Below are 27594 nucleotides of genomic sequence, written 5' to 3'. Positions count from 1 at the left end.
CCTTCCCAAGACGAAGATACCTAGAAAACTTCTCCCATAATTGATGGCCAAGTACCAGATATTTTAGCTGTCCACTGCATGATTCACAGACAGCATTTAGTAGGAAAAAATCTCAAAGACCGTTTGCATCAGTCATTACAATATGTTGATCTCTGCTGTGATGAAAATTCGCAGTAATACTCTCAACGATTGATTATTCAGAGAGCTTTGCAAGAAAAACGATGAAAAATTCTATCGCTTGCTACGACACACTGAGATTCGCTAGCTTTCCGAAAACGCCTGTCTCAATAGGCTTTGGAATATTTTCGACTCTGTGCTTGAGTTTCTTGAATACATGACTGATTTATTTGTAAAATTTAACGGTGTTAATTTACAATTTCAAGGTGACGAGCTCAATTTGATCACTACAAAATCAGCTATTTCTGCCTTTCTATAAGAATTCATTTTGTGGAAGCAGAATTTTGATAGGAATAAGTTTAGCCGATTTCCAATCTTATTGGAATAAAGAATGGTGAAATTCTCTCTGATGATACACAAGAATATTGTAATCATCTTGAGTCTTTGCACATTGAATTTTCTGACTTTCTAATGATGTTTTGTCCCTGGAAGTCCCTTATTGGGTTACGAACACTTTTGTAAATATTGAAACAGCAGAGGTTCAGATTCAGAAGGAATTGGTGAACTTTCAACTAAAGAATCAACTTTGACTTTGAAATAACTTTGAACTTTCAACTTTGAAATAGTAATCGTCTTACAGAATTTTGACTTCAAGGTAGCATTTAATAGCCTTTCCTTCTACCTTGTGGAACGAAGATTCAGTGATGTGACGTATCTAGTCACAAACAATTTACTCAAAATTGTATAAAGAGGGGACTTGCGTCTTCACCTCATTGAAAATATTGAACTGAATGTAAAGTAACTGGCCCTGAACCAAGCACAATCGTCCCACTGACATAGTATCTTGATTGTTTCGTTGATACTACTTTTTAGAATAAGTTTTTTAACTATTTTATTAAGAATAAATGACTCTTCATTTTTTCATTACCGTAATTATTTTGATTAAAACAAATAGATTGCAATTACTTGCCTTAAAAATGTTGCCTCTTTTAATTCAACACACATCCCTCCCTCCCCATGCTCTAAATAACTGGATTTTCACAAAGGGGGGCGTTGAGATTTTTTCTGATCCTTAGGGGGGCGGCAACGTAAAAAAGGTTGAGAATCTATGCTATAAACCATTTTGAAAATCTTAAATAAAGTAATAGTAGTCGAAGCAACAAATTTTTTATCTTTATTTCAAAAGAAGTTGATTACTACCACTACTTCATAATAATTATTAGAATAAAGAATGAAAATGTATAGTAATTTACTCTAAATGCATAGTAATTTATGACTACCACTAATTTATAATAATTTTATAAATATATAATAATGATTACCACTTGGAAAATATAAAGTAATAGTAGTAGAAATATTTTTTCCTTTTTTTTCAAGAGAAGTGAAAATTATTCATGATTACCACTATTTTATTTTCTTGTGGAAGCTAACAAAGATGCATATATATCAAAATTGTTTATTAAATGACGGTAGTTATCAATGGTTTTCTTCTTTTAAAATTATTACCATTATTATTGACCTTAACCAAAAATGAAAGTCCCCCTTTAGTTATTTGACGAACAAATTAAGATTTATTTTAAAGGAATTTAAAGAAAATTGTGAGTCCTAATTTTTCAAGAAACCTATAGTATGCATGGGTAAACACAGTACTTAGCTAAAGAATCACAATACGAGTTGCAGATTATTACAATAATATAATGTAATATGTTATATAGAATATGCCATCTTTCTGCGAAAACATTTTTAAATCAATCTTGAAAAATTTCCGGCCCATGTAAGTTGACCTGATTTCGCTACTCGCTTTATAGTCCATTTTTATACTGTTTTTTCTTTTTCTTTTATTTTATTTTCTGTTTTTACATGTCATTTTTACTTTTTGTGTTCTATTTTATTTGTTGCAATTTTTATAAAAAAAATTTTCTTGAGTGCTCCTCACACTATTGTATTAATATATTTTGCTTTGGCTTTATTGATACAATATCAGAAAGCACTCTGTTTTGCGGATATAATCGTGTGGGCTGATGAAAAGATATCTTTTTCCCCCGGTTTCTTAAATAAATGTTCATCCATTTTTTTTTTAAACTGTTGTTTGTTATTTTTTTACTTATTATTCCCCCCCCCCCTTTTTTTTTTTACTTATGTCTATATTTTTCTTTGTTATATTTTTATTTTGAACTTATCTAATGAGTTCTGTTTACTTGCAACTTAAGCGCAATAAATGAAACTTATTGTTTTTCTTAACTTTCTTCGTGTTTTCTTGTATTTATTNACTATGACTGGAAAAGAAGATGGTGATACTAATAACAATATTATTTCAAACAACACACTCATAAATTATTCCAATGTTTGAAATTTATAAACTCATTGAAAATTCATGGAATACTAAATTTATAGTATATTAAAAAGTTTGGCAACTTTAGCAACACAAATTTTAACTATATACTGTCAAACTACAAAACGAATAATATATATATATATATATATATACGACACCTAAAGTGCTTTCTAGTATTGTATTAATAGAGCCAAACCAAAATATATCACTGCAATAGTGTGAGGAGCAGCAAAAAAATTTAAACGAAAATAGAACAAATTAAGCAAAAAATAATAAATAAAAATTCTAGAAAAAAAAAACAGAAATTGTAGTATATAAATGTAATATATAGTTATTATAATAATGAATTAGATATCATAATAACCTAAGAATTAATATACTCTCAGCCTTTCTTTTATTTCATAAAGTTCATTATCAATAAAAATGCTTTTTGTAGTCATATCATGAAATAAATATTTGAAATTGGGTATGAAATTTTCAAAACTTTTATTTGTTCAAATTAAATTGAAGCAATCCAATACACTTATGAGAATTTGTTTTAACATTTACACTTCAGTTTTATATAATTTTTACTTAGATACAACAATTAAGATGATTATAATTTTCAGATTATTCTTCATTGTTGTAGTGGATAATAATTAAGGTAAATAACAGTTAAGGTAGAATTTTCAGGAAAGTATTCCCAGTAGTGGTAGTGGATAACAATTAAGATGAATCGAACTTGTTTCCACGAATTTTGTCATCGTTCAATAGAATTGCTATTCCGCAGGAAGAATAGGAAAAACCTAGAAAATACAGGGAATTTAAAAATCATCTAAAATAATAGAGAAATTTGAGTTTCTCCTTACAAATTGTGAAAATACAAAATAATTTTTTTTTTTCGTATTTTCACTTTTTAAAAAAATCACATCTTTTGAATTTCATCTATGACTTCTCAAAGCGCAATCTATTAGGGGGACCGGAAAGTAATGTCATTTCAGCGCATTAAATATTCGTTAGTCTTAAAAACCTAGTCATTTTTTTTTCCATCAATTTCGATTCATTTTTGATTCGGCATTGAAAGGTTGTTGCTAACGAGGTTGAATACATAATTGATTAAAAATAAATTCTTGATAACAAATATCAGATGAAACGAAACGACAACACTTTCCGGTCCCCCTAATATGAGAGATTTAAATATGATAATAAGGCTCTAAATATACTATTTTATTCATTACAGTATTTTATTCCACTATACTTTTTTATTATTTGTTTTAAATATGTTGAGCTGTTCTTTATCTAAGTTTTTCCAACAATTAAGTCTACTATAGCTTTCCTAATATAGCTCACTCAAGATTACAGTGATTCTGTATTTTCTCTTAATATATTGTGTATAATATGCACAGCGATTTTTTTTTCTTCTAGATTTGAGGGGCAACTCTGTTTATAAACAGCATCGAAAATCTTTTTGGACAATATGGATACAAACATACTAAAAACAAAGCTATTTTTAACCATAAAACTCTGTGTCTCAAATATAATGAGCAATCTCCACAAGAGATTAAAACAAATAACTTGTTAGAATAAAGTTAAATACTTGTTAGTGTGAATTAATAAAATGTTTTAAACTTCTTCACATACAACTCATTCTTTTAAAAATCATCAGTTAATATTCTACAATCTTTTAGAAAACAAATTAAAAATCGAATGAATATTTTCCGAGGTTCCGATAGGGCCAAGTTGATTTCTTAGAAAGCGCAATAAAAATTTTAAATTCTTTGACACAACTCCGAATTTTTCCTCGTAACTTCTCTAAATATTTGAATTGCAGAATATTTTTTTTTAACTCGTGGGACTTCCAATAATTATTATTATTTGAAGGAAATGTTTCTGTATGAAAAATTTAAGCTGCCAAATCTCTAAACATTGTATCGGTATCTTGAAAATAAAAAAAATTCCTCAAAGGGAGTACTATTACAAATTTGTAAGACTTATGGAAAAACTATTTTACTTAAATTCTGTACGTGTGTTTATCTTATAATACAGTGTTAATATTTTATTATTTATTTTAGTACGTTTTTGGTTCTTTGCTGCAAAGGAACACTACCTATAGGTTAATGCACCATGTCTGGCTTAAATCGGCTGACCCAGTAAGTAATTACATATTTTTAATTTATGATGTAATTTATGATTAATTTTTAATATATCCATTACTAATTTTGTTATTAGCAATTTTTTTAGCTTTTCTTTATTAGTATTCAATGTATTCTTTATTACTATATATATTCACATTGTTAATTTTTAATATTTTCATTATTGAACTTAAAAATTTTCGTTATTAACTTTAAAAATTTTTATTATTAATTATTTCATTTCCATTATTAATTTTAACTGTTTTCATTATTAGTTTTCATAACAATATTTTCATTATTAATTTTTGTAATTCCATTATTAATTTTTCATGTTTCCATTACTAATTTTTAATATTACTTTTAGGCATTTTTTTATTAGTATTTTATATTCTTTCCATATTTTCCTTATAAATCTTGAAAATTTTCATCATTAATTTTAAATATTTTAATTATTATTTTTTAATAATTTCATTATTAATTTTTAACGTTTCCATAATTGCTAAAATTTTCATTATTATTTTTTAATATTTTCAATATTATCTAATCTTAAGCACTTTCGTTATTGATAATTAGCACTTTCGTTATTGATAAATTTTATAATGGGAAAGAGATTCCCATTATAAAATTTATTATTTTCATAAATAATATTTAATATTTTAATTCTTCATCTTTCTTTTCATTATTGATCTTTATCATAATCATTTTTAATATGTCCATTGCTAATTTTAAAAATTTGATTTGCGAAATAAACAAGATCGATATAAATTTTTTTTCCAGGACTCTACGGAAGAGGAACCAACACCAAGCGAGGAAGAACCGGGAACGTCTGACGAGGTGGTGCCTCCTGTATCTCCCTCACTCCCCCAAGTCGTTGTTCGCCCGGAAGAACTTCCTCTTCGGCGATTGTCCCGCCGAAAATCTGAAATCTTCCCTCGAATCTCAGCCAAAGCGGCCCGTCGTCACTGCCCACCACCCCAAATAGCCGCCTCATCGGTCGTTGACCAGATAACCCTTAGCAAGTGCTCCTGGGAATGCAACAAAGGACGAAGTATGTTCTATAAACACACATTTTTGAACAAATTATTCTTTTATATTAGAATTTCATGTTTTTTGGAAACAGTACCGTTCACCCAAGTCCTCCTATAATACGCCTCCACACGGTTTTTTAAAAATAGTCCGATCAGACCACTATGAAGATAAAGCAAGTTTCCTTCCTTTCTTTATTTAATAAAACTAGGTACCTGGGCCGTGCAGCGGTTCCTATCCCATACATCGTGAAATATAAAATACATTGAGTTACAAACATATTGAGTTTAGGATCATTGTGGTATCTATACAAAAATTCAAACACTTTGCCTAAGAAATTAAAAATTATAGGTTGAAATTACAAATCAATAAGAGTATTTTAAATCAATTAGCAAATTTATTGCAAAATTTTTATATAATTAATAAAATAAATATTAAGAGTTTATATTGAAAGTTTAGATTTTATAGTTTTGTTGATGCTGTTTCCATCTGCTTCAAACTATGGTTGATACACTGATCGATGATTCACTAAGAACGATGATACACTGATCGATGATTCACGAAGGATTCTCTGAGATTATGCACTGGATGGTATTTGGAAAAAGTGAGTTCACAGTTGGGCTCGAACCAGCAGGGATCAGGGGGACAGCAGGCGGAAAGGTAAAGCAGTTTACGAAAGAGCCATTTTATAAACAAATCTTGTAAAAATAAGAAAGTGGCAACGAATTTATGTCTAAAAAATTTTTTTTAATTTATGAATATTATTAGTTTGTCTTATTTACTTGTCAACCACTACAGATTCGGTTCTCAAATATATATATGATAAATTTCTATCAATTGCTTTTAAAATAAAATTTGGTTCCATGCGCACAACTGGTTCACTTTTTAAATAGTCTGCGCAGACTACTTATAAAATACCGTGTGAAGGCTTTCTGATGTAGGAGGCGATGGTTCACAGAGCAAATTAACTCCACTAAACAAAGTGTGGAAAAGGCGATTTAATAGTTTACCTTATTTATAAAACTACCATTATAATTTAAATTCTAAAGTAAATAATGAGCCGTTTAGTGCTGTTAATTTTTATTATTTGAGAAATTTATTATAAATAGCTATGTCTAAGCTAAATGTTTTTCTCTCGTAATTATCCTCTTAAATTTGAGACATTTCATAAAGACAATTTCATCAAGACATTTCATTTTCATTCATCATGGAGTGAATTGATTTGTGCAGCGAGAGGATGAAATATTGATCTACCCTTTGCAAGATTAATCCATTCATTCCGATGTATTTTTAAACAATCAAGTTTATATGACAGCACAATATAGGGTAAAACTAATGGACACCACCAGCCACAGGCGACTGAATATAACAAAGGGGTGATTAAAAAATAGTCTGCCAATAAATAGCCACTTTTATTTTTCTCGTTAAAAATGCATCTCGTGTGCATTTTATTATTATGTTTCCTTTAATAAATATAGTTTTTTGTAAAGGCCGAATGTTTTAAAAAGTAACCGCTAATAAAAATGTTACTACGGACCAGTGGCAATTTTGTTAATTCTGCCCTATAGTTGCAATCTTATACCCGAACCGTCGTGATGTGTCTCTTCTACTACGTAGTACTAAAACAAACCAGAGCAATCATGGCATCCATGTTTGTGCGTTGGTTGACACTAGATACCTTTTTGGCGAAACTACACCGCATTTGCGTTTCACGTAGAGGAAAATCTCCCATGGTTAGCCCGATGGCAAGGGAATTCTAACCCATAGTCCGTTTACCACTGAGAATATTTTACATTAACCCAATGGTCGGCGCGAGCTGGGAGCAGAATGAAGAATTTGAATTGAAATTTGCAGACATTATGACGAGTACATGCATGAAATTTACAATGCAAAGTATTCGTATGAAAGTTTACAATGCGAACATCACGCCTTAGAGCAAACTATAGAGTTGATAAAGCAAAGTTTCCTAGCTGAAGTAACATGAATTCGTGTTAGGGGTTACCTTGCAAACATCACGCCTTAGTGTTAAGCATGGAATTTATAAACCAAAACTTTCGAGTTAAAGTTTACATCGCGTCATGTGTTAAAGTATCAAATTCACAATGCAAATAATTCGAATTAAGATTACGCTGCAAACATCACGCCTTTGTGTAAAGTATGGAATTAATGGAGCAAAGAGTTCTAATTAAAGTTCACATTGCTTCAAGTGTTAAACATCAAATTTGCAATGCAAAGAATTCGTATTAGGATTGCACTGTAAATATCGCTCCTTAGTGTAAAGTATGGAATTTATAGGGCAAAGTATTCTTGTTAAAGTTTACATTGCATCAATTGTTGAGTATCAAATTTACAATGCAACGTATTCAAGCTAAAGATTACACTGTGAACATCGCGCCATTGTAGAGTATGGAATTTATAGGGCAAAGTATTCTTGCTTAAGTTTACATTTCATTATTTGTTGAAACATCAAATTTACATTGTAATGTATTCGAGCTAAAGATTACATTGCAAACATCACGTCTTAATATAAAGTAACGAAGTTATAGGGCTAAGTTTTCTATTTATAGTTCACATTGTGGTGAAGTGTTATACGTCAAATTTGCAATGCAAAGAATTTGAATTTAAATTGTACACTACTAGCATCATATGGAATTTATAGGGCAAAGTTTTCTTGTTAAAATTTACATTGCATCAAGTGTTAAGTATCGAATTTGCAATGCAAAACATTCAAACTTATATTCATACTGCAAACATCGAGCCTTTCTATAAATTATGGAATTTATAGGTCAAAGTATTCTAGTTCAAGGTTACTTTACGTTAAGTGTCAAATTTTCTGTGTTAAAATTATAATTTTATGTTCCAAGGACTTATCAAATTATTCCAAATTAAGTGCAATTACATATTGATCATAAAATGATTTTTAACACTAACTAAAGAATATTATTTTCAGCATCTTCTTTCTCAGAATGTTTCACCAGGATCGAAGGGAACGTCCAAACAACCTCAGAATGCATGTAAGAGAAATTTTTTTTATTCCCATGAAATTCTTTAAACTTCACTTCGATTTCAAATATTTTCAAATCTAAGTTACATATTTCTTATTAAGATTTAACTGGACACTTATTTGCCAAAATAAATGTAACGATTCAGCAATCCTTGAGCTGTGTTTCGTTAATTCTAAGAATCACTTCGTCACGAAATTCCTTGATTTATGACAAAACGCGAACTCTCAAATATGTAATGAAATGTTAAAAATTCACAACTATTTGCTTCTGTAGTTCCACCGTGTTTTAGCAACCACTACACTCGCAGAAATAAAACTCACTTTTGACGATTCAGCAATCCTTGAGCTGTATTTTGTTAACTTTTAGAATTATTTCGTCACTAAATCACGTGATTTGTAATAAAACGTGAATTCTCAAATGTATAATGAAATGTTAAAAAGGCAAAACTATTTGCTTCTACAGTTCCACAGTTTTTAGGCTACCACTACACTCTCAGAAATAAAACTCTTACTTTTGACGATTTAGCAATCCTTGAATCGTCATAACTTGAATCACTGTCCTTGTTCCTAATTTCGTTAATTTTGAGAATCATTTTGTCACGGAATAATTGATTTGTGACGAAACGCGAACTCTCAAATAAATGACAGAAATTTTTCTTCAACTCGGAACCTCGTCGCAGTGCATTGTGGGAGACTGTTAACTAGAATACCGAAATTAGAGAGCAGAATACATGATTGAAAATAAAATTATGAAACAAGCCAACTGGGCCATAGAGTGGCCAAGGCATTGGCCTCGTACCAGAAAGATCGCGGGTTCGAATTCCGTTTCAGACATATGTGTAATTTATCTCTTTGCTCTATCTATCTTTCTTGTGTTGTTTGGGCAGCATTGATCCACCTACATGGTGTCCACGATAAAATGATTACAAGAAAAGTTATATACGCTAGGTTCTACGACTATCTATTTTTGAAGAAAAAAATATAGAATGACAAATTATTTCCTTAATTTTGACGAAATTTCCTTTCCTCCAAGAAGGGACAACAGTTATTTCGTGGAGCCGTGGTGGCTCAGGGAATAGAGCATTGGCCTTTCAATGAGGTGAACCGGGTTCGAATCACAGCGATAGCTGCTCGATACGAATTCTGCATCCGGCTCGCACCGACCACAGTGCAGTCGTAAAAATTTTCAGTGGTAGACGGATATTAGGTTAGAGTTTTCTTGTAGTCAGGCTAACTGTATGAGGTTTTCCTCTCTATATAACACAAATGCGGATTAGTTCCATCAAAAATTTCTTCATGATGGCGAATTTCTACCGATACTTGATCCAGGAGTTCCCTTGTCTTCTGGATTGCAAGGCTGTGGAGTAGCTACATTGGTAGTCGCACACTAAAATGTTCAGCTAAAATTTGTTGCTCCAGAAAGCGTTAAAATAAGCTATAATAAAACATTCACCACAATGATTCGATACCTTAGAAAATATTTCATACAATAGATACATTTTGCATTAAACAAGTGATTGCTAAACTAGGTAAATTTCTACTTGCTTTGATGATCAGCTGGCTAACACTTTACGAGGTCTTGCAAAAATTTAAAAAGCGTAAATAATATTCTAGGGATACCAACTGCTTCGCTTTCTGCGCAAGATTTTCATACAGATGTAGAGAATTAAACTTGCCGATTCGCGTGCAGGTCGTTGGGCTACCGAAGCGGGGGTGCCATCCCCTCTGCAGAGGATAAAAATTGTGATGGCTTGTCTTCGGATTATCCTCAGGGATGCTTCCCAGAACGTTGCCAATAGCTTATTGTGCAGCTCTAGTGCGACGTAAATAAACTACAACAACAATAAACTTGCCGAAATTCGATGCGAAAGCTTGCAAATATTTGGTAATTTTTGCTATTATTTGAAATGTTTATGAGGAGATAGCTGGCGTTTATTTTAAATTTTTAACCATTTACTCATATAATTAATATTTTGTAATAATACGTCTTTGTGAAGAAACAGTGATAGAATATATTTGGGATAAAGTTATGCGAATATTTTATTCAATTAGTTACCAGTCGGGTTTAAAAAAAAATTCAAATAGTTCAAAACCAAATTACCTACAATTTGGTATTATTAAAAAAAGATAGTTGATACCTCAGGTCTTGTTTATTCAACATAAATGTTGAAAACAAAATAAATGATTTGCCAGTTTTTTTTGTTTCTGATTAAAAGACATGTTCTAAAAATGGAGTATTGGTATGCTCTCTAAATGCTGCGCTTTTTGTAAAATATTTTATAAAGAGGTTGATGAAGACAATTAAAATCTAAAGAGTCCACAAATTTTAGTAATTTTGCCAACAATTTAAAAGCCTCACCTCGGGAGCGTTGGAACTAACAAGGGAAACTAGGGAAGTGTGACTCGCCAATTTTGAAATAAACTAGTGGGATGTATGCCTTATGAGGAATAATTTTAGGGGGCAACATTCGTTTCGGCCCATAGAAGGTCCTGTGAGAGATAAAAAATAATTCAATATATAGAAAAATCGGTATTTTATTACTTCAATGCAGACTATTAGTTATTGTAATTGTCTCATAATCCAATTAATTTGGAATTAATTTGCTAATAAATAAACTAATCAAAAATTAATTAATTATTAATTAATTGTTGATTAATTGTTGATTAATTATTCATTGATTGTTAATTAATTATTAATTAATTAATTGATTTGCAATTACATACTCCAATTAATTTGGAAAGTTTTTTGAAAAAAAAATTTAAAAAATTTGATGTCAATTTTTTTTTTTAAATTAACCTAACAGGTTTTTCTGAAAAACTACAGATATATAAAATTTTCGAAATCAATTTTGACAATAAATATGCATTATATAGTACGTGAAAGTACCACAAAATTAATTGGAGTATGAGACAATTACAATAACTAATAGTCTGCATTGAAGTAATAAAATACCGATTTTTCTATATATTGAATTATTTTTTATCTCTCACAGGACCTTCTATGGGCCGAAACGAATGTTTCCCCCTAAAATTATTCCTTATAAGGCATACATCCCACTAGTTTATTTTAAAATTGGCGAGTCACACTTCCCTAGTTTCTCTTGTAAGTGGCGTTTCATAAGAACGTATGAATCATTAGCATGAAGTGGTGTGGAAAATAACTTAAAATTAAATTTACAAAACAACATGCATTATTTTAACACAAATTAACATAAACTGAGCTATCACTAGAACTTTATATACTAGAATTTTAAATCACTAGAACTTCATATTTACTTTATATAAATATATCTGAATCCGAAAGATGTGTACTTGTTGCAATTATTAGCCAAATATTTTCTAATTTAAATGTTTTTTGTTTTCTATATACACATATTTTGGGAGGTAGAGTCAGTCTAATTCCTTTTCCGATAAAGAAAAACTTTAAAAAAAGTGTTCGAAAAAAAATTTATAATTCGTTTTCAGCTAATTATATTTTATTCATTTTTTAGGTTTACAAAAACAATCTTTGTGTTATTGGCAGCAACACTTTTGTAAGTAAAAAAATTTTTTTGGTGTACTTAAATTTTTTAAAACAAATTATTTTTATTATTTTTTAAAAAAAAAGACGAAAGAGGGTTTTTACAAATGTTACACATTTTCAAGAAGTGGTGGAGAGAAAAAAACGCGGATATGATACATTTGTAATCATCCCTACGTATAATTTTTTAAAAGAAATACTAAGTGCTGTTATTAATTTTCAACAAAGAATATAATTGCAAGCTTTACAAGGGAAAAGTGGAAAATTCTAATGTTTTATGTGCCTTTTTTTTCCCCTCCATTTTTGAAAGAAAAAAAATGCGAAAGTTGTATCGAAAATTTTGTTTCGAATTACATTTAATATAAAGTTTTGTAAATTATAATTACATTTAAGTAAAGTTTTACCCATTTAATTTACTAAATATTAATACCAAATAAAGTGACAATTCTTACAAAATTTCACGGGCGTACGGAGGCGATATATTCGCCCCCACCCCTCAATTATTAAAAATCTTAAGCAATCCCCCCTCAAATATTTGAGAGAAATAAAAAAAGTTTCATTAATATTCACCGATATAAATTTAGCCAATTTAAAAACAAGCTAAAATTTAATCATTTTGTAAATATTTAGCTAATGAGAATTTTTTTCTGGAGTTATATTTTGAGAACTATTGTGTGTTTATTTTATTTGTTCCCCCCCCCCAGAAAAAAGCAAACAAATTTGAGTCCTTGAGTATATCCATGCTAAATATTAAATGGTAAAGTGATGGAGTATTCGCCTCCCATCGAGATACCCTGGGTTCCAATCCCAGCGATGGCTTGTCGATGGGATTACCGCACTTTGCTTGTACCGACCACAGTGACATAAAATATCCTCAGTGTTAGACGGATCATTGGTTAGATTCTCCTTGCCTTCAAGCTAACCGAGTGAGGATTTCGTGTTTTTTCTCCCCATGAAACGCAAGGGCTGGTTAGTTTCATCAAAAAGCTCAGCCCAAAAGCCAATTTCTCCCAATATCCAGAAGCTCCCTTGCCTTCTGGTTTGGGTTCAAAATTACAAGACTACGGAGTTGAACATCGGTAGTCGAACACTCAAAATTAGGTCTGCTGCTCAACGACGTTTATAAAATAAAATAAAATTTTAATTATTAAAAACAAACAAATTATTAAATGAAATATTCTAAGCATATTTAATCCATTTAAACTTTAAAGATATATTTATTAAAATTCTTTTGAATTTACGTCGTTATCTGAGATAGTAAAGAGTGATTGAGGATGTGGATTCTTGAAGAGTGGCTTTCGTATTTCGTTTCTAATATGCCTGCAGCAGTGTAACAGTAACAATAAATGATACTGCGCATAGAACTTTAAGCTATTGGATCAACTTGTAAATAACAAAAAATTGTAGCACACAAAACATTAAGGAAATAAACAAATTTTACGCAATTAAGAACAAAAAAATTCGAAAAAATAAACAAAAAATTTTTTTGGAGTGAAACTATTCTTCCACATACCCCATCTACTTCACACCTGCTAATAACTCATGAAAATATATCACTTCAAGTACTCTGAAAATAGTATGGGAATTAATAGCTAATTTCATATGTTTTGAAATAACCTCCACCTGCTGAAATTCACTATTTTACTCGGCTGTAAAAGTTTCAGAAACGAAATTTTAAGTCCTCCTTCATAAAGCTCTTCAATTCCGGAGTCGGGGTTATTTTATGTCTACGATATCCTTAAATCTTTTTTTTTTAATCATATTTTTAAATTTCGAAACTAAGAAAAAGCTCGCAAGAGGTTTGTTCGAAGAGTACCGTAACAGATTCATGTTTTCGATCTCAAAAATCAAAACATTTGATAAAAGAATAATGTGTAAAAACATCAAAAACAATAAGAAAACCCTCGACAACAGAATCGTAATGCATTCCGGAAAAGACTTTAAAAGTTGTTTGTGAAATTTTTACAGCCGAGGTCAGTAGTACAATGTGGCAGGGGAAAAAAACAAGATTTAAAAATATTGTGGACAATAAAAAATAAAAACTCCGACGTCAGAATTGCAGAGAAAGTTGTTCCTGGAACTTTTACAGCCGAGCTCAGCAATGCAATGCTTTAAAATGGAGGAACAAGGATACCGTAAAAAATAAGTAAACTCCGACGTCAGAATTGAAGAGAGAAAGATGTTTCTGTAACTTCAGCTGAGTTCTGTAGTACAATGTGGCAGGTCAAAGAACAAGATTTAAGAATATCATGGAAAAAGGTAAAAAACAGCGACGTCGGAATTGCAGAGAAAGTTGTTTCTGGAACTTTTAGAGCCGAGTTCAGTTATGCAATGTGGTAAGTAGAGGAACGCGTATATCGTAGGAAAAAAAAGTCAGACTTCAGAATTGAATAGAGAGTTGTTTGTGGAACTTTTGCTGCCGAGTTCAGTAGTGTAATGTAGGCGGATGCTATTTCGAAACATAGGTTCGAATCCCAGTGGTGATTGGCTGATACGAATTCTACTCCAGGTTCTGACCGACCACAGTGCTGACGTAAAACATCCTCAATGGTAGACGAATCATGAACTAGAGCCTCCTTGCCGTCGAATTTACCGTGGAACGTTTTCCTGATTTTCTCTTCCATGTAACGCAAATGCGAGTTATTCCCATCAAAAAGTCCTCCACGATACCTGGTTTGTCCCAATGTTTGATAAAGAAGTTCCCTTGTCCTCTGGGTTAAGTTCAAATTTATAAAGCTTCGAAGCTGAACATTGATAGTCGTTAACTCAGAATTGGGTCGGCTGTTCAGCACCGGTTACTAAAAAAAGAAAAAAATTCAAAACCACAAAAGCATGACCGAAGCAAAATCATTAAAAAAACCATACAACGAACTTTAGTTTGGTGTCTGAATGCTTTTAGCCAGATCGATAGTGTACGTCGGTATTAGAAATGTCAGTTCTCTAAACATTAAAATGATATTTTAAAAAGAAGGTTCGTATTTGGATTAACAAAAAATTACTACCACCACTAAATATTTGTGGAACTCGTAGAAACCCTGACGATGATATTATTATTTAGTTTGAATGTCAATGTTTCTTTTTGTTACGTAGATTAGTGATTCTTTTCCTATTGGCAACAATTCTAGTCTACAGAGTTTCTATGTATCATAACAGAGTTCTTTCAGAAGATAACTGGACATCAAAATCTCAAAGGTTCGACCGCATTTTATGATCTACATTGCTTTGATATGATAAATGTTTTGATGGCTGTTCCGCAATTACCATGCGTAAAGTTGTATGTTTTCCAAAACTTTTCAAAAAACTGTACTCAACAGACGAAAAAAGAGAGAGAAAAAATGCCCTGACGAATCATTAATGAGGTTAAAAGCACTTAAATCTGTTTAATTGCCGGAGTAAACTGAAGGAAAGTGAAAAGTGACCGTTCAAAGCATCTTCAAGTTTCATCAAAAATAAACCGTACAGAGCTGTAAGCGAAAGCAAAGAGCTCGTCTCACTCTACAAATCAAACAGGTTATTATGGTTTGAATCACGCATTCTTCTACATTGATTCGTCAGAGTGCGGTAACGTTCTTTTTTTCCCTCACTTTATTATTAATTTGCAAGTTCATATTGTCCTGTTTGTTTGATTTTACTTTTGACAACTCTGAAAATGCAAAATGGCGTTACCCTAAGCGTGGTAATAACGGAACGACCTTTATTTTATTTATTTAATTTTAAATAGTTAAAGCTGTTTTTCGAAAGCTCCGTCGCCATGTGAAATGAGGCTTTTTTGCGAATAATATGCCATTTTAAAAACTGTTTTGAGTTTGCGAATGTTACTCATGACTTTTAAATCAAGTTTAGCCAATCTAAAGCCAGCGCTGTCGATATTTATTTCGAAAATGGCGCAAAACGCCAATATGGAGAAAAGCCACAGTTTTGCGCAAATGAAATAGGGTTGTGGTCTAATTTTTTAATATTTAAAAACTTACCTCCAATGCTGCATTACTTGGGCTCATAAAAATGTTCAAAAACTGAGAATAAGGCAGTGATTTTGATAATTTTCATCTAGGTGAAAAAATGTCGCAAAATTGGCGATTTTTTAAAAAGTTGAATAACTTTTAAAATATTTTAATTATTTGTCTGTTCTAAAGCCCAGATAATTTCAAGGCAAGATTATATATATAATTTAAAATCATCTCATTGCTTCGAGTGTAAGGCGCTTAAACTATGGCTAAACTTTTTTTATTTTCCTTAATGACTGAGCTTCCATATACAGCGTTAACGAAACTTGCTTTTTTAAAAGTTACTTACTATTGTGACGCTCCGTGCAAAGCATATTTGTAAATGTTGCCACAGGATTAATAGAAAATACTTTCATAAACCTAGGATGTCCAACTACTTGGAGTTGCTGAAATTGCAGCAAGAGGCTGTAGAAAAGGAAATATTAAGGATAACAACAACTCTAAAAAATAGGCTGAATGACTTAGGGCAGGTAAAAACTTTTACTCTCTAAACCCTTTACCTTTTCTATTCTTAACTACAACTTTAATCTTACAAGCTCGTAATTGCATATAACTTTAAAATTAACACAATTACACGCACCTGAATTGACTAAAGATTTTATCCAGACTTTTTCTTCAACACAACATACTACATCCAGGGCCGGATTAACCTATAGGCACACTAGGCTCGTGCCTAGGACCTACGAAAAACCTGGGAGAAAAAAATTTGTTGACGAAAATAATTTAGCTTTAAAAATTATTAAACTATAATTTATGATCCTGAAAAATATATATAAAAAACATTGGTCAATTGCTAAATGACTCATTTGAAAAAACGTGACTAACATTTTATTAAAATAGCATTAAATCATTTTTTTTTCTATTAGTAAACATTGCAAATTTATTTACATATTTATACCTTGCAAATTTATTTATAAATAATTTCAAAAGATTTACTTTTGACAATGTTAATTTCCTTCACTTGGTTATCATAGTAGTATCATGAAAACTATGAAGCTATTTGTAGTATAAATATTTCTTGTAATTAATCTCACTATCAATTTCACTGTTTTCTTTNATTGTGGCGACAAAATGATTGTTCGGAAAATTTTCGAGTTTCAGAGCGAAAGGAACAATATTCATCGTGAATCGTCGAGAATCGCGTCGAAAGTTCTGATGTTTCGTCACCAAGTCTATATAAATAGGAGTCTGTTTGCTATAGTCTGCTTGTGACTGCAATAGTGATCTGATTTGCGAATCTCTAGTGAGTTTGAACCGTCTGAGGTCTCAAAGCCTGTGTTTTGAGACCTCACTGTTACACTGTTATTTGAGTTGTAATAGAGTGCTATAAATAGGTGTATTCTCGGGAAAATTCTGCTAATAGATTTTTGAAGTCTTAAGGATTGTTTCATTCATCTCCAATCGAAACGAACCCCTGTGTTCGGTACAAAAGACTATGAAAGTTGAATAATCAAGAGCGAATTAATTTTTTTTATAAACACTAATTGATACAGCTGGATTAAGTGATTAAGAGGTGAAAACTAAGTGATGAAGGGGGAAAAGGTGCATTATAAATGGTACATCAGTGCCAATTTACAATTTTTCTTGCTTCAACAAGTGCTAGCAACTTTGGTTATAGCAAAAGTAGGTGCAAAATCAACATCAATGAACAAAATTCTAACTTGAATTCAATTGCATTCTACGAAGCTATACTTTTACTTATCATTGATGAACAAAATTATTTTATATATCGAATGAAATTGCAATCTGTGATACTCAAGAAATTATACTGTTACTTAATACTAATTATCAGAATTATCATAAACCGAATTTAAATGCATTCTGTAACATAACAATTAATAAATTATACTGTTACTTCACTACTTCTTTATTTTACAGGTTCGCCAATCAATTGATCAAATATCTAGTTTTACCAGACAGTCCAATTTTGCAGCAAGAAACTATAATGTTGACGAAACCACGATTGATGCACAAGCACCTTCGTAGTGAGAACTTAACAAAATAAAATTTCTCTCGAATTCTTGGTATTTAGGATGAAAAAAATAATTCAATTTTGATTATATCTTCATTGGTGTACTTATTAAGGATTTTTATTCAAAATGATATTTCCTGTGGAAAATTCTCTGCATTTTACTCAATTTTTCATGAAATTATGAATAAGTTTAAATTTTTTCCCACCTTTTCAAAAGTTAACTTTTTATAATAAATATTTTCAACTTATAGAGGAAAAAAAAGTGTGAATTTGCGTACCAATTTTATGTAAAATAAAACTTATGTAGATTTGTCTTTGGTTTTCAAACTATAAATTATTCGAAAACGTGAGGAAATCTATTATTTTCCTATTTTTAAAAATCCATTTTTCTATAGTACTAATTAGGAAATACTGCAGAGTTTTATCAATTTTGTATGATAATATGCACCATTTAAAGTTTTACCTGCTATTTCCAAAATAAACTATTAAAAAAAAATTACTGTTTTTGTGCAAAAAACCTTCAAATTTCAAAAAAAAAAGAAGAAAACAAAGAATTCAATATAAAGGATGTCCAAAAAATCACGCGAAATTTGAATTTTGCTCTTTTTGTGCTATGAAATGCTACTAAAATGTGGCTGAGTGACAGACAGTAAAGGATTATTAAAAATAATTGAGTGACAGACGATAGTACAGAATTGTTAAAAATCTCTGAGTGACATGTGATAGTACAGGATTTTTAATAATGGCTTAGTGACCGACGGTACAGGATTATTAAAAAATGGCTGACTGTCGATAGATGATAGTACAGGATTATTAAAAATGTCTGATTGATAGTACAGAATTGGTTAAAATGGCTGAATGACAGGGGAAAATACAGGATTATTAAAAATGTCTGATTGGTAGTACAGAATTGGTTGAAATGGCTGAATGACAGAGGAAAGTGCAGGATTATTAATAATTCTTAGTGACAGACAGTACTGAATTATTAAAAATGTCTGAGTGACAGGTGATAGTACAGTATTGTTAAAAATGCCTGAGTCACATTATTAGTATTTTTAGACAATTGTATTCCGTTCCCGAGGGGCGGGGTTCGATCCCCGACTCCGCTAAGGCCCACAATAACACGCCCATAAAATTTTGTGGTTGGTCGCTGAGCAGAATCATGGGTACAGGATTATTAATAATGGCTTAATGACAGGTGATAGTACATAATTGTTAAAAGTGGCTGAGAAACAAGTGATAGTACGGGATAATTACGAATGTAGTACTACGCAAAACACCTCGTTTTTTGTGTTTTGTAATATTTTTATCACAGTGCCATTTGCTGGTCGCGTAGTTTGCCATTTTAGCGATCAGTATTGGCCATCCAGATCATGCGATTTCACGCTGTAGCACTGTTTTTTTTTTTTTGTTTTTTTTCATTATTTATTTTAAGTCTGATGTTTATGCTAATAAACTCAAAATCATCCAAGTTTCAGAGAATAAAATTGATACCTGCATCAACTAAATTCAGCCACATTTAAGCAAAATGGTGTTTGAAATTTTCTGCAAGAGTGGGTAAATGATAGTAATATAATGCTACTGTAATCTATTCTTAAAGGCTGAGCACGGAGCATATTAAGGAGGGCCCCGCATCAGTTATATTAAAAAATGTTTTAACACTGAAAAAATTTCAGATTTTTTTTAAAAATTATTTTTAAAATTTAAAAATTGGTTTTCTGTTTGATGCACATAGGTAACCACCTAGACATAACTCTTAATTCCCGTGGTTTTCATGTTTCCAAAGGCCCCACATTCAGAAACCTATTCATAAAAATCAAAAGCAATAGAGTTAGAAATGGATCATTTTTAGATGAATATTTAAGTTCGACCTTTTAAACAAAGAAAAATTATCATTTCTATTTTATGTGTTTCAAGCCTGATAAATAATTAATAAAACTTGATCCATAATATAAATTTAAAAATAAAATAAAATAATAAAATACTCTTTTTTTAAGAATAAAAATCTAATTATTAATAAATATATAAATCCTGTAAAATTTTTCGATAATTTAGTCAAAAATAATTTGGTAAGCATAAAGAAAGAATTAAAAGGGCCATGCATAATGTTTTGCCCACGAACCTGCGAAGTCCAGTGGCGTCACTTAAGAGAACTTCTCACAATTTTTAACCAAAAACCTATGTTTTCTATCAAAATTATTCCACTGTCAAACAATAAGCTGTTATAATCGATATATCCAACTCACAAATTCAATGTCTGGTGACCTAATATCTTTCGGTCTATCTATTGATTTATAATTTTTGTTTCAAAGACTTTCCTATCAGCTTCCATCTTTGAAAAAGTAATCCAAATCAAATACGATGGGAATACATATTTTTATTTTTGTTAATGATTTAAAATTGTTTCGTTAATTAAATACACGTGCCAAATAACCAAGGAATAAATTCTTTGGAATAGCTTAAACATAGAAGTGACAACAATAATTTCGTCTTTTTTATTTCTGCATTACCATTTACTTAGATATAATAATTTTGTAGCCATTAAGTTTCAACTATAATACTATTTAAATAAAAAGTAATTTGATACAGGTTTCGGCAGAAATTGTTTCTTATTATTGTTAGTTTTACCATATCTTCGATGTCGTATTTTTACCTCGTAGATATTTATATATTTTTTTAAAAGAAAAATTCATTATTCAAATATTTTTCGCTAAAATAAATGAAAACGTTACATTTTATTTTAAGAGTCAAAAAATTTTTTTGCTCATTCATAAAAATTAAAATGTATGAAAGAAAATAACGTAAAATATTTTAGCAAAAACACATTTGGCAGAAATAATCTACTAAATTTGTAGTTTTCCATCATTTATGTGAAGTTATTTTTAGCTCTCAGATTAATTAGATAGATAAGGAAAAGAAAAAAATAATTGAAATGGCAAATTTTGTTCAAAATTAGGTTAATAATAAAAAAAAATTCAAAACTTAAGTATTTAAAAAATAACTGAACAGGAAAAAGTATAAAAAGTTTACTCTTTGTTTAATTATAAAATTAAAATTTTATTGAGAACAGAATAAATTTTCTTTAATAATTAAAATTCACATTCGAATGTAAGTGTACATTTTATAAAACTAATATTTTCTTCCGATTTAATGTTAATGAAATTTACACAAAATAAAAAAACACTTTAACTATAGAACAAAAAATTTCACTAATTTTGGTAAATTCATGGTATCCAAAAAAGGTTTAACAACTTATGATATCTTGTAATTCTCAATAATTTTTTTTACAATTAAATTCTCATATTTATAATAAATGAATTTAGAGACGTTGTCTGAATTGTAATTGCCAATCCCTTTTTTTTCCAGACATGAATGATTTTATGCTTTCTTTCCAGATAATATATATATATTTTCCTTTCTTTCTAAATTAAAACAGATTAATTTTGTATCTTTAAAAAAAAAAACCAATAACCGAATCTGAACAAATTTAATTTTTATACAACATGTATAGTTTTGTATAATAATTTCATTTCTAAACATGTGTGTGATTTTGTACAAACTTACAATCTTCATATTCACTATCGCTTCTGTAATGTCTGTCAAAATATGTGACATATTTTATTTATTTGTATTGTGTGAATTGTAGTCAAACAGAAATTAAAAGATTTATTTATGTCTAATTTTCAATGTTGAAAAATAACAAACCTGATTTTTAGAACTAATGAAACCATTGATTTTCTTTAATGCCATATTATTTATTGCAAGATTTCAAAGAAATCTATGTTCATGCAAATGTGATATTTCAATATTTATGTAATTTAATGTGAATAAAGCAATATAGCTCGTTTTTTATGTCATCTCATTTTCTCCCCTTCCATTTGCTGAGTTATGAACCAAATGGTCAGGAGAGTCAGGGTGGGAGGTCACTGTGACCTCCCAAAGCTTGTACATATTCGGCAAATTAAATTTGGCCATTCAGCATAATTTCAAAACTTCCTTTTCTCTCTCTCTTTCTTTTATATAAAAAAACACAAATAAAATTAATTACTATTATACAGGGTGCGTAATGTTTTTAAAGGTGCTTATTTTTGATTAACGTTTTTAAAAAGCCTTTAAAGGTGCTTTTTTAATTAAAAAAAGAGCTTAATTTTCTATCTTTTAAAAAAAGATTGTTCTCTTTGCCTTACCGATTGCCGTTCTGAATTACAAAAAAATGCATGACTTTCACAATTTTCTCTGCAATATTTATCGGAAACTAGTTATTTAATCATGATTATGTAAAGCTTATGAAAATGTTGTAGAATTTTATTGATTTTATATTTGTAAGTTAAGAACTTTCAACGACAGAAAAAAAGAATTTTCATTGCTGCACAGATCCTAATTATGATTTTTTTATTTATTCGGAAAGTGATAAAAATATATTTTGAGTGCTTAAAAAGTACTTAAAAGGTGCTTATTTTTTGNAACACTATGGTAAATTTATTCTAACAGACCTTTATTTTTTATGAAAATTTTTTTCTGCTGTGAAATTTTTTTTTGTATGACCTAGTCGAAAAAGTTCTCATTATGAAAATAACTTTTAGTGCTAGTACAGTTAAATGCATGTATTTATACTATGGACAAGGATTTTTATGGATTTTTAAATTTAGGTACAATTTCAAGTCCAAGATTTTACAATAGCAAAATTATTTTAGAATATATGGGGCAAAATATATAGAATTTACCATATTTTTGTGTCGATTTTTTAATATAATTTTTAATTTTCACAAATTATGTATAAATTTTCACAAAATAGGTACCTCACAGAAAAACCAAGACAGACCCCTGTTAACGGTAGAACAGCTTAACGAAGACAACCTCGCATCGTCGCTCCCTACACAGGCTGATCAAAGTGGTCACCCACCCGATTACTGACCGCAGCCAGACGAGCGATTACTTCTTACTTGGGCCGGATCCCTCTATTGGTCGAAAATGACATCACTGTTTGGGGGAAGGGAGATGTTGGCTGGTGTTTGTATGATTTTGGCGACAAATTTCGTATGCACACTTGCTCGCTCGGAATTTATTTATTCCTCGCAAATGCTTACTTAATATTATGCCGTCGTTAGGGTGGGGAGATAGGTAAATGTCCATTTCAGCATTTCAGGCAATATTTATGTTTTAATTGATTTAAATTCATCAAAGCTAAAAACAATAAAAATAATGAATGTTTTTACAAATATAAGATGGTATAGTAATATTACAAATACGTTTTTTTTTCTTTCGTTTGTTTGTTTTTCCATAAGAATTATCTTTTGCAGTTATGAAGTAACAAAAATTGAAATAAACATAAGCTCAAATTTACTCATACATCGCAATTTAGTTGTGTTATGAATAATTTTAAAAATTTCATAATCAAGCAACACGTAAATTTAGTTTAAAGTAATGACCAAAATTCTGGGCTAACTTTCTCCCCCCCCCTGCATTTCTAGAACAGCCCCAGTTGCTAATGACGTAAAAGCAGTATAGCTTAATTTCACTTACTTAGATTCTAATGAAAAATTACCACAAAACTGTGCAAAATGTGAATATTGTCTTTATTACTCAACATTAATACCACGTGTAAATAGAGCGCATTTGAAAACTAAATCTAAAATCTGTCGCCAAATCAAGATCAGTCGCCAAAATACTATGCAATACACAGTATATCCCTTCCCCAAACAGTGATGTCATTTTCGACCAATAGCGTGATCCGGCCCAAGTGAGAATTAATCGCTCGTGCAGCCAGTGATGCTCGACTTTGGTGTTCTACTGGGAACCGTGTCTTTACGATCAGTCCACTGCGGGACTTTTTTAAATAGCAATGGGAGAAAAAAACGCACAAGTATCAAATTAGGCATCCATTTCATAACTCATATCTTCCTTAACAAATCTAATCCGCTTTTTGCTGTTGTGTAGTCCCTTCAAGCAATCGTCATGGAACTCCTGCTTTCGAATACGAAAGAGCCAGTTTCTTCAGAAACTGAGAACTAAGACATCAAGTAGTTTATTTTCAGAAGTTACCCCGCCCTTCTTTTATGAAAAAGAAAAATTCGAAAATTGTAATGGTGAATACGTAGATATAGTTTGGTTAGTAATGTACTAATGTAGGTAAATGTGTTGCACGAAGTTAATATATATATATATATCAATTTAATTACATACTGCAGAAAGTTATTCTAGTTTTCAAATACATAAAAACTTCTACGATTATAAGTCTGCGTAAACGACATAAAATTGTAAATTAAATTCACGGAAGAATCTATTGATTATCTCTCATATTTTAAAAGGAAAGTTACTGCCGCCGTCGTTATTACTTCAGAAAATATTCGCCGAACATTCCTCCCACTGTAGTAACTCAAAAACTATTCGATGCTGTGATTTTACACATTTCTTAAGAAATAAATCTGATTTCAAAATGTTATTAATTATTTTACGTCTTCTTCTTTTTCTGTAGAAATGTTATTTTGTTTTTAAATTAATAACTTAGTCATTTATGAATTACTTTTGAAGTAATTAAATAGTTTACATTGATGGTTTTTCGCATTTATAGCATTATTTTTCGCATTTATTATAGATTTTCGCATTAAAAATTAATCGCAGTAAAATTATAATGTTTACTTTTGCATTCTTATGAAGATAAAAAGAAAAAAAACGCTGTCCCTTTTTAAAATTTCGAATTAGTTTCTGAGCAATTAAATCTTAAAACTTTTGATGTTTTTTATATATATAGAGAGAGAGAATTTTGAAGAAAAAAAATAAGCAAATGAAATAAAAAAAAATATTTAAAAAAAAAAAACTAACCAAATCATCAAAGAAACTTTTCTTGATATGTCATTCTTTATATAAATAGATTGCAATCACAACGATCGCGACGCTACACTAGTCCCACTAATAATTATCTACAAGAAACGAAATGTTAAGTTGAAGTAAAAATCAAAAGGTGAAAAACTACACAGGATACATGGCGTTCTACATCCTGGCACCAATCCATCCAATTGTAGAATTCGCGATTTCGTAGTATAATAAATAAAAAATATTCAACGCATAACGAAACATTCATCGTAACTAGGGGAGATGAACATCGTCTTCAGAACGAACTCGTAACAGTGGTAGGCTAGGTAGGATCTTCGAAAATTAAATCCTTACATTATCTTCTTATGTTGGCCGGTTAATCAGGCCGGTAAATTAATCGATATTTTGCGATGTATCGAGATATCGCCCTGTTCAGTTTACTTCATTTTTATAAAGTTATGGGGATAATGTAACAGAATAGTCAAGCTCATTTTCATACACGAAATGAATATAGGGCTCGTATGAATGGAATAATATATCATTTAATTTAATATAACAAGAAGTTGATAAAAATTGGTCTCCTTGAAATTCAACTTTTTTTTTTTTTTTTAAAACATCGCGAATGTTGCAGACCGCTGACAGCAACGTCAAAATCCTACTTTTTAAACTATTGTCATTGAAAAAAATTTCACAAATTAACTGATTTCAAACATTGTTTACAGTGGAAAGAGCACATGAGAATGGAGTTTTGAGGAAAGATAAGATAGATGATCGATTATTTATTGCTACGAAGAAGAAAAAAAATAGGGATGATATTCTGTTTAACTACCTACTAACAAAATAAAGAATTACCCATGAATTAAATATNAATATATATAAAAAAAAAACTAACCAAATCATCAAAGAAACTTTTCTTGATATGTCATTCTTTATATAAATAGATTGCAATCACAACGATCGCGACGCTACACTAGTCCCACTAATAATTATCTACAAGAAACGAAATGTTAAGTTGAAGTAAAAATCAAAAGGTGAAAAACTACACAGGATACATGGCGTTCTACATCCTGGCACCAATCCATCCAATTGTAGAATTCGCGATTTCGTAGTATAATAAATAAAAAATATTCAACGCATAACGAAACATTCATCGTAACTAGGGGAGATGAACATCGTCTTCAGAACGAACTCGTAACAGTGATAGGCTAGGTAGGATCTTCGAAAATTAAATCCTTACATTGTTATCTTCTTATGTTGGCCGGTTAGTCAGAGTATCGATATAAATTAATCGATATTTTGCGATGTATCGCCCTGTTCAGTTTAGTTCATTCTTATAAAGTTATGTTTCACTGGGGATAATGTAACAGAATAGTCAAGCTCATTTTCATACACGAAATGAATATAGGGCTCGTATGAATGGAATAATATATCATTTAATTTAATATAACAAGTTAATAAAAATTGCTATCTTTAAAATTCAACGTGTTTTTTTTTAAAAAAAAAACATCGCGGATGTTGCAGACAGCTGACAGCAGCGTCAAAATCCTACTTTATAAACTATTGTCATTGAAAAAAATTTAACAAATTAACTGATTTCAAACATTGTTTACATTGGAAAAAGTACATGAGAATGGAGTAAAACTTTTTGAGGAAAGGTAAGATAGATGAACGGTTATTTATTGCTACAAAAAAGAAAAAAAAATAGGAATGATATTCTGTTTAACTAACTACTAACAGAATAAAGAATTACTCACGAGTTAAATATTTGAATTAGCACAAAATAACTATCTTGTCAAACTTAATTGCGAAATTAGGCGTACTTAGACATTTATATGAGGGTGTGCTACAATAGAGATAAGCGCTTTCACAATTCTAAAAAAAAAAAGAAAGGAAGAAAAAATGAAAAAGTTTTTCTTTTTTTTCAAACTATCTGCTAATTTTTGTCAGTAGAGTTTTGTTACGATTTTATAATATTATGATTTTATTATAATTTATTCCTAAAATTCATTATAATTTTTTTTTTTTAGATTCTTTTGCTTGACAATGAAAAAATACTGTTGGAATAAAAATGGAAAAATAAAATATTTTACGTCAAGTACATAAATTGCTCATTACATAGAAACTTCATAACACTTTTAAGACAAAGTAAAATATTACAAAAAATCTTTTTTTTTAAAAAAAATTATAACACATTTAGCTTAGAAAACACAAACACCCTTTGCAACCAATAAACTTCTTTAATTCAGCTTCAGAATTCATAACATCTATATCTATTAACTTATGATTTACTGTAGGAAAAGTTGTGCAAATATGGCAGTAAAAATGGCCATTTTAAAAAGAAAATATAACTATAAGAAATAAAAACATGTTCAATTTTTATATAATTATGTTGCTATAATTACAATTTAAACAAACAACTTTTTTCATTCTTTATTTTTAAAACTATTCTTATATTTATATGATGAATCTAATCTAAATAATTTATCTAATAAATACGATGAATTATCAAATTTTTTATAAGATGAAAATTTAGAATTGTACTCCATTTTATAATTATATTCAAATAGACCTCTAAAGAGGGCAATTTAGATTGAGGATTTTTGAAAAGGAAAAAATTTCATTTATTTTAACCGAAATGCATTAAAAAAAAAAAAAAAAAAAAAAAAAAAAAAAAAAAAAAAAAAAAAAAAAA

General features: G+C 30.0%; 1 protein-coding gene and 1 long non-coding RNA gene across 2 annotated transcripts in view; both read left to right on the top strand.

Moving 5' to 3' along the window:
* LOC107455167 (uncharacterized) overlaps nucleotides 1-21936 on the top strand; it is a 50448-nt gene extending 28512 nt beyond the window's left edge. The window contains exons 5-11 of the mRNA XM_016072642.3: nucleotides 4504-4581; nucleotides 5341-5611; nucleotides 8540-8603; nucleotides 12085-12126; nucleotides 15204-15305; nucleotides 16482-16587; nucleotides 17996-21936. Of these exons, the coding sequence (XP_015928128.1) occupies nucleotides 4504-4581; nucleotides 5341-5611; nucleotides 8540-8603; nucleotides 12085-12126; nucleotides 15204-15305; nucleotides 16482-16587; nucleotides 17996-18103 (771 nt within the window). The 3' untranslated portion in view covers nucleotides 18104-21936. The remainder of the gene's footprint in view (nucleotides 1-4503; nucleotides 4582-5340; nucleotides 5612-8539; nucleotides 8604-12084; nucleotides 12127-15203; nucleotides 15306-16481; nucleotides 16588-17995) is intronic.
* On the top strand, nucleotides 13090-14960 carry LOC139426683 (uncharacterized). Its single transcript, XR_011637904.1, has 2 exons — nucleotides 13090-14086; nucleotides 14538-14960. It is a non-coding gene; the product is annotated as an uncharacterized lncRNA (long non-coding RNA).
* Nucleotides 21937-27594: the final 5658 nt, after the last annotated feature.

The sequence above is a fragment of the Parasteatoda tepidariorum genome, chromosome 10 (assembly GCF_043381705.1).
Source record: "Parasteatoda tepidariorum isolate YZ-2023 chromosome 10, CAS_Ptep_4.0, whole genome shotgun sequence".
Taxonomy (NCBI): Eukaryota; Metazoa; Arthropoda; class Arachnida; order Araneae; family Theridiidae; genus Parasteatoda; species Parasteatoda tepidariorum.
Note: the sequence above shows the minus strand (reverse complement) of the source record. Positions and strands in the feature narration are given on the sequence as shown.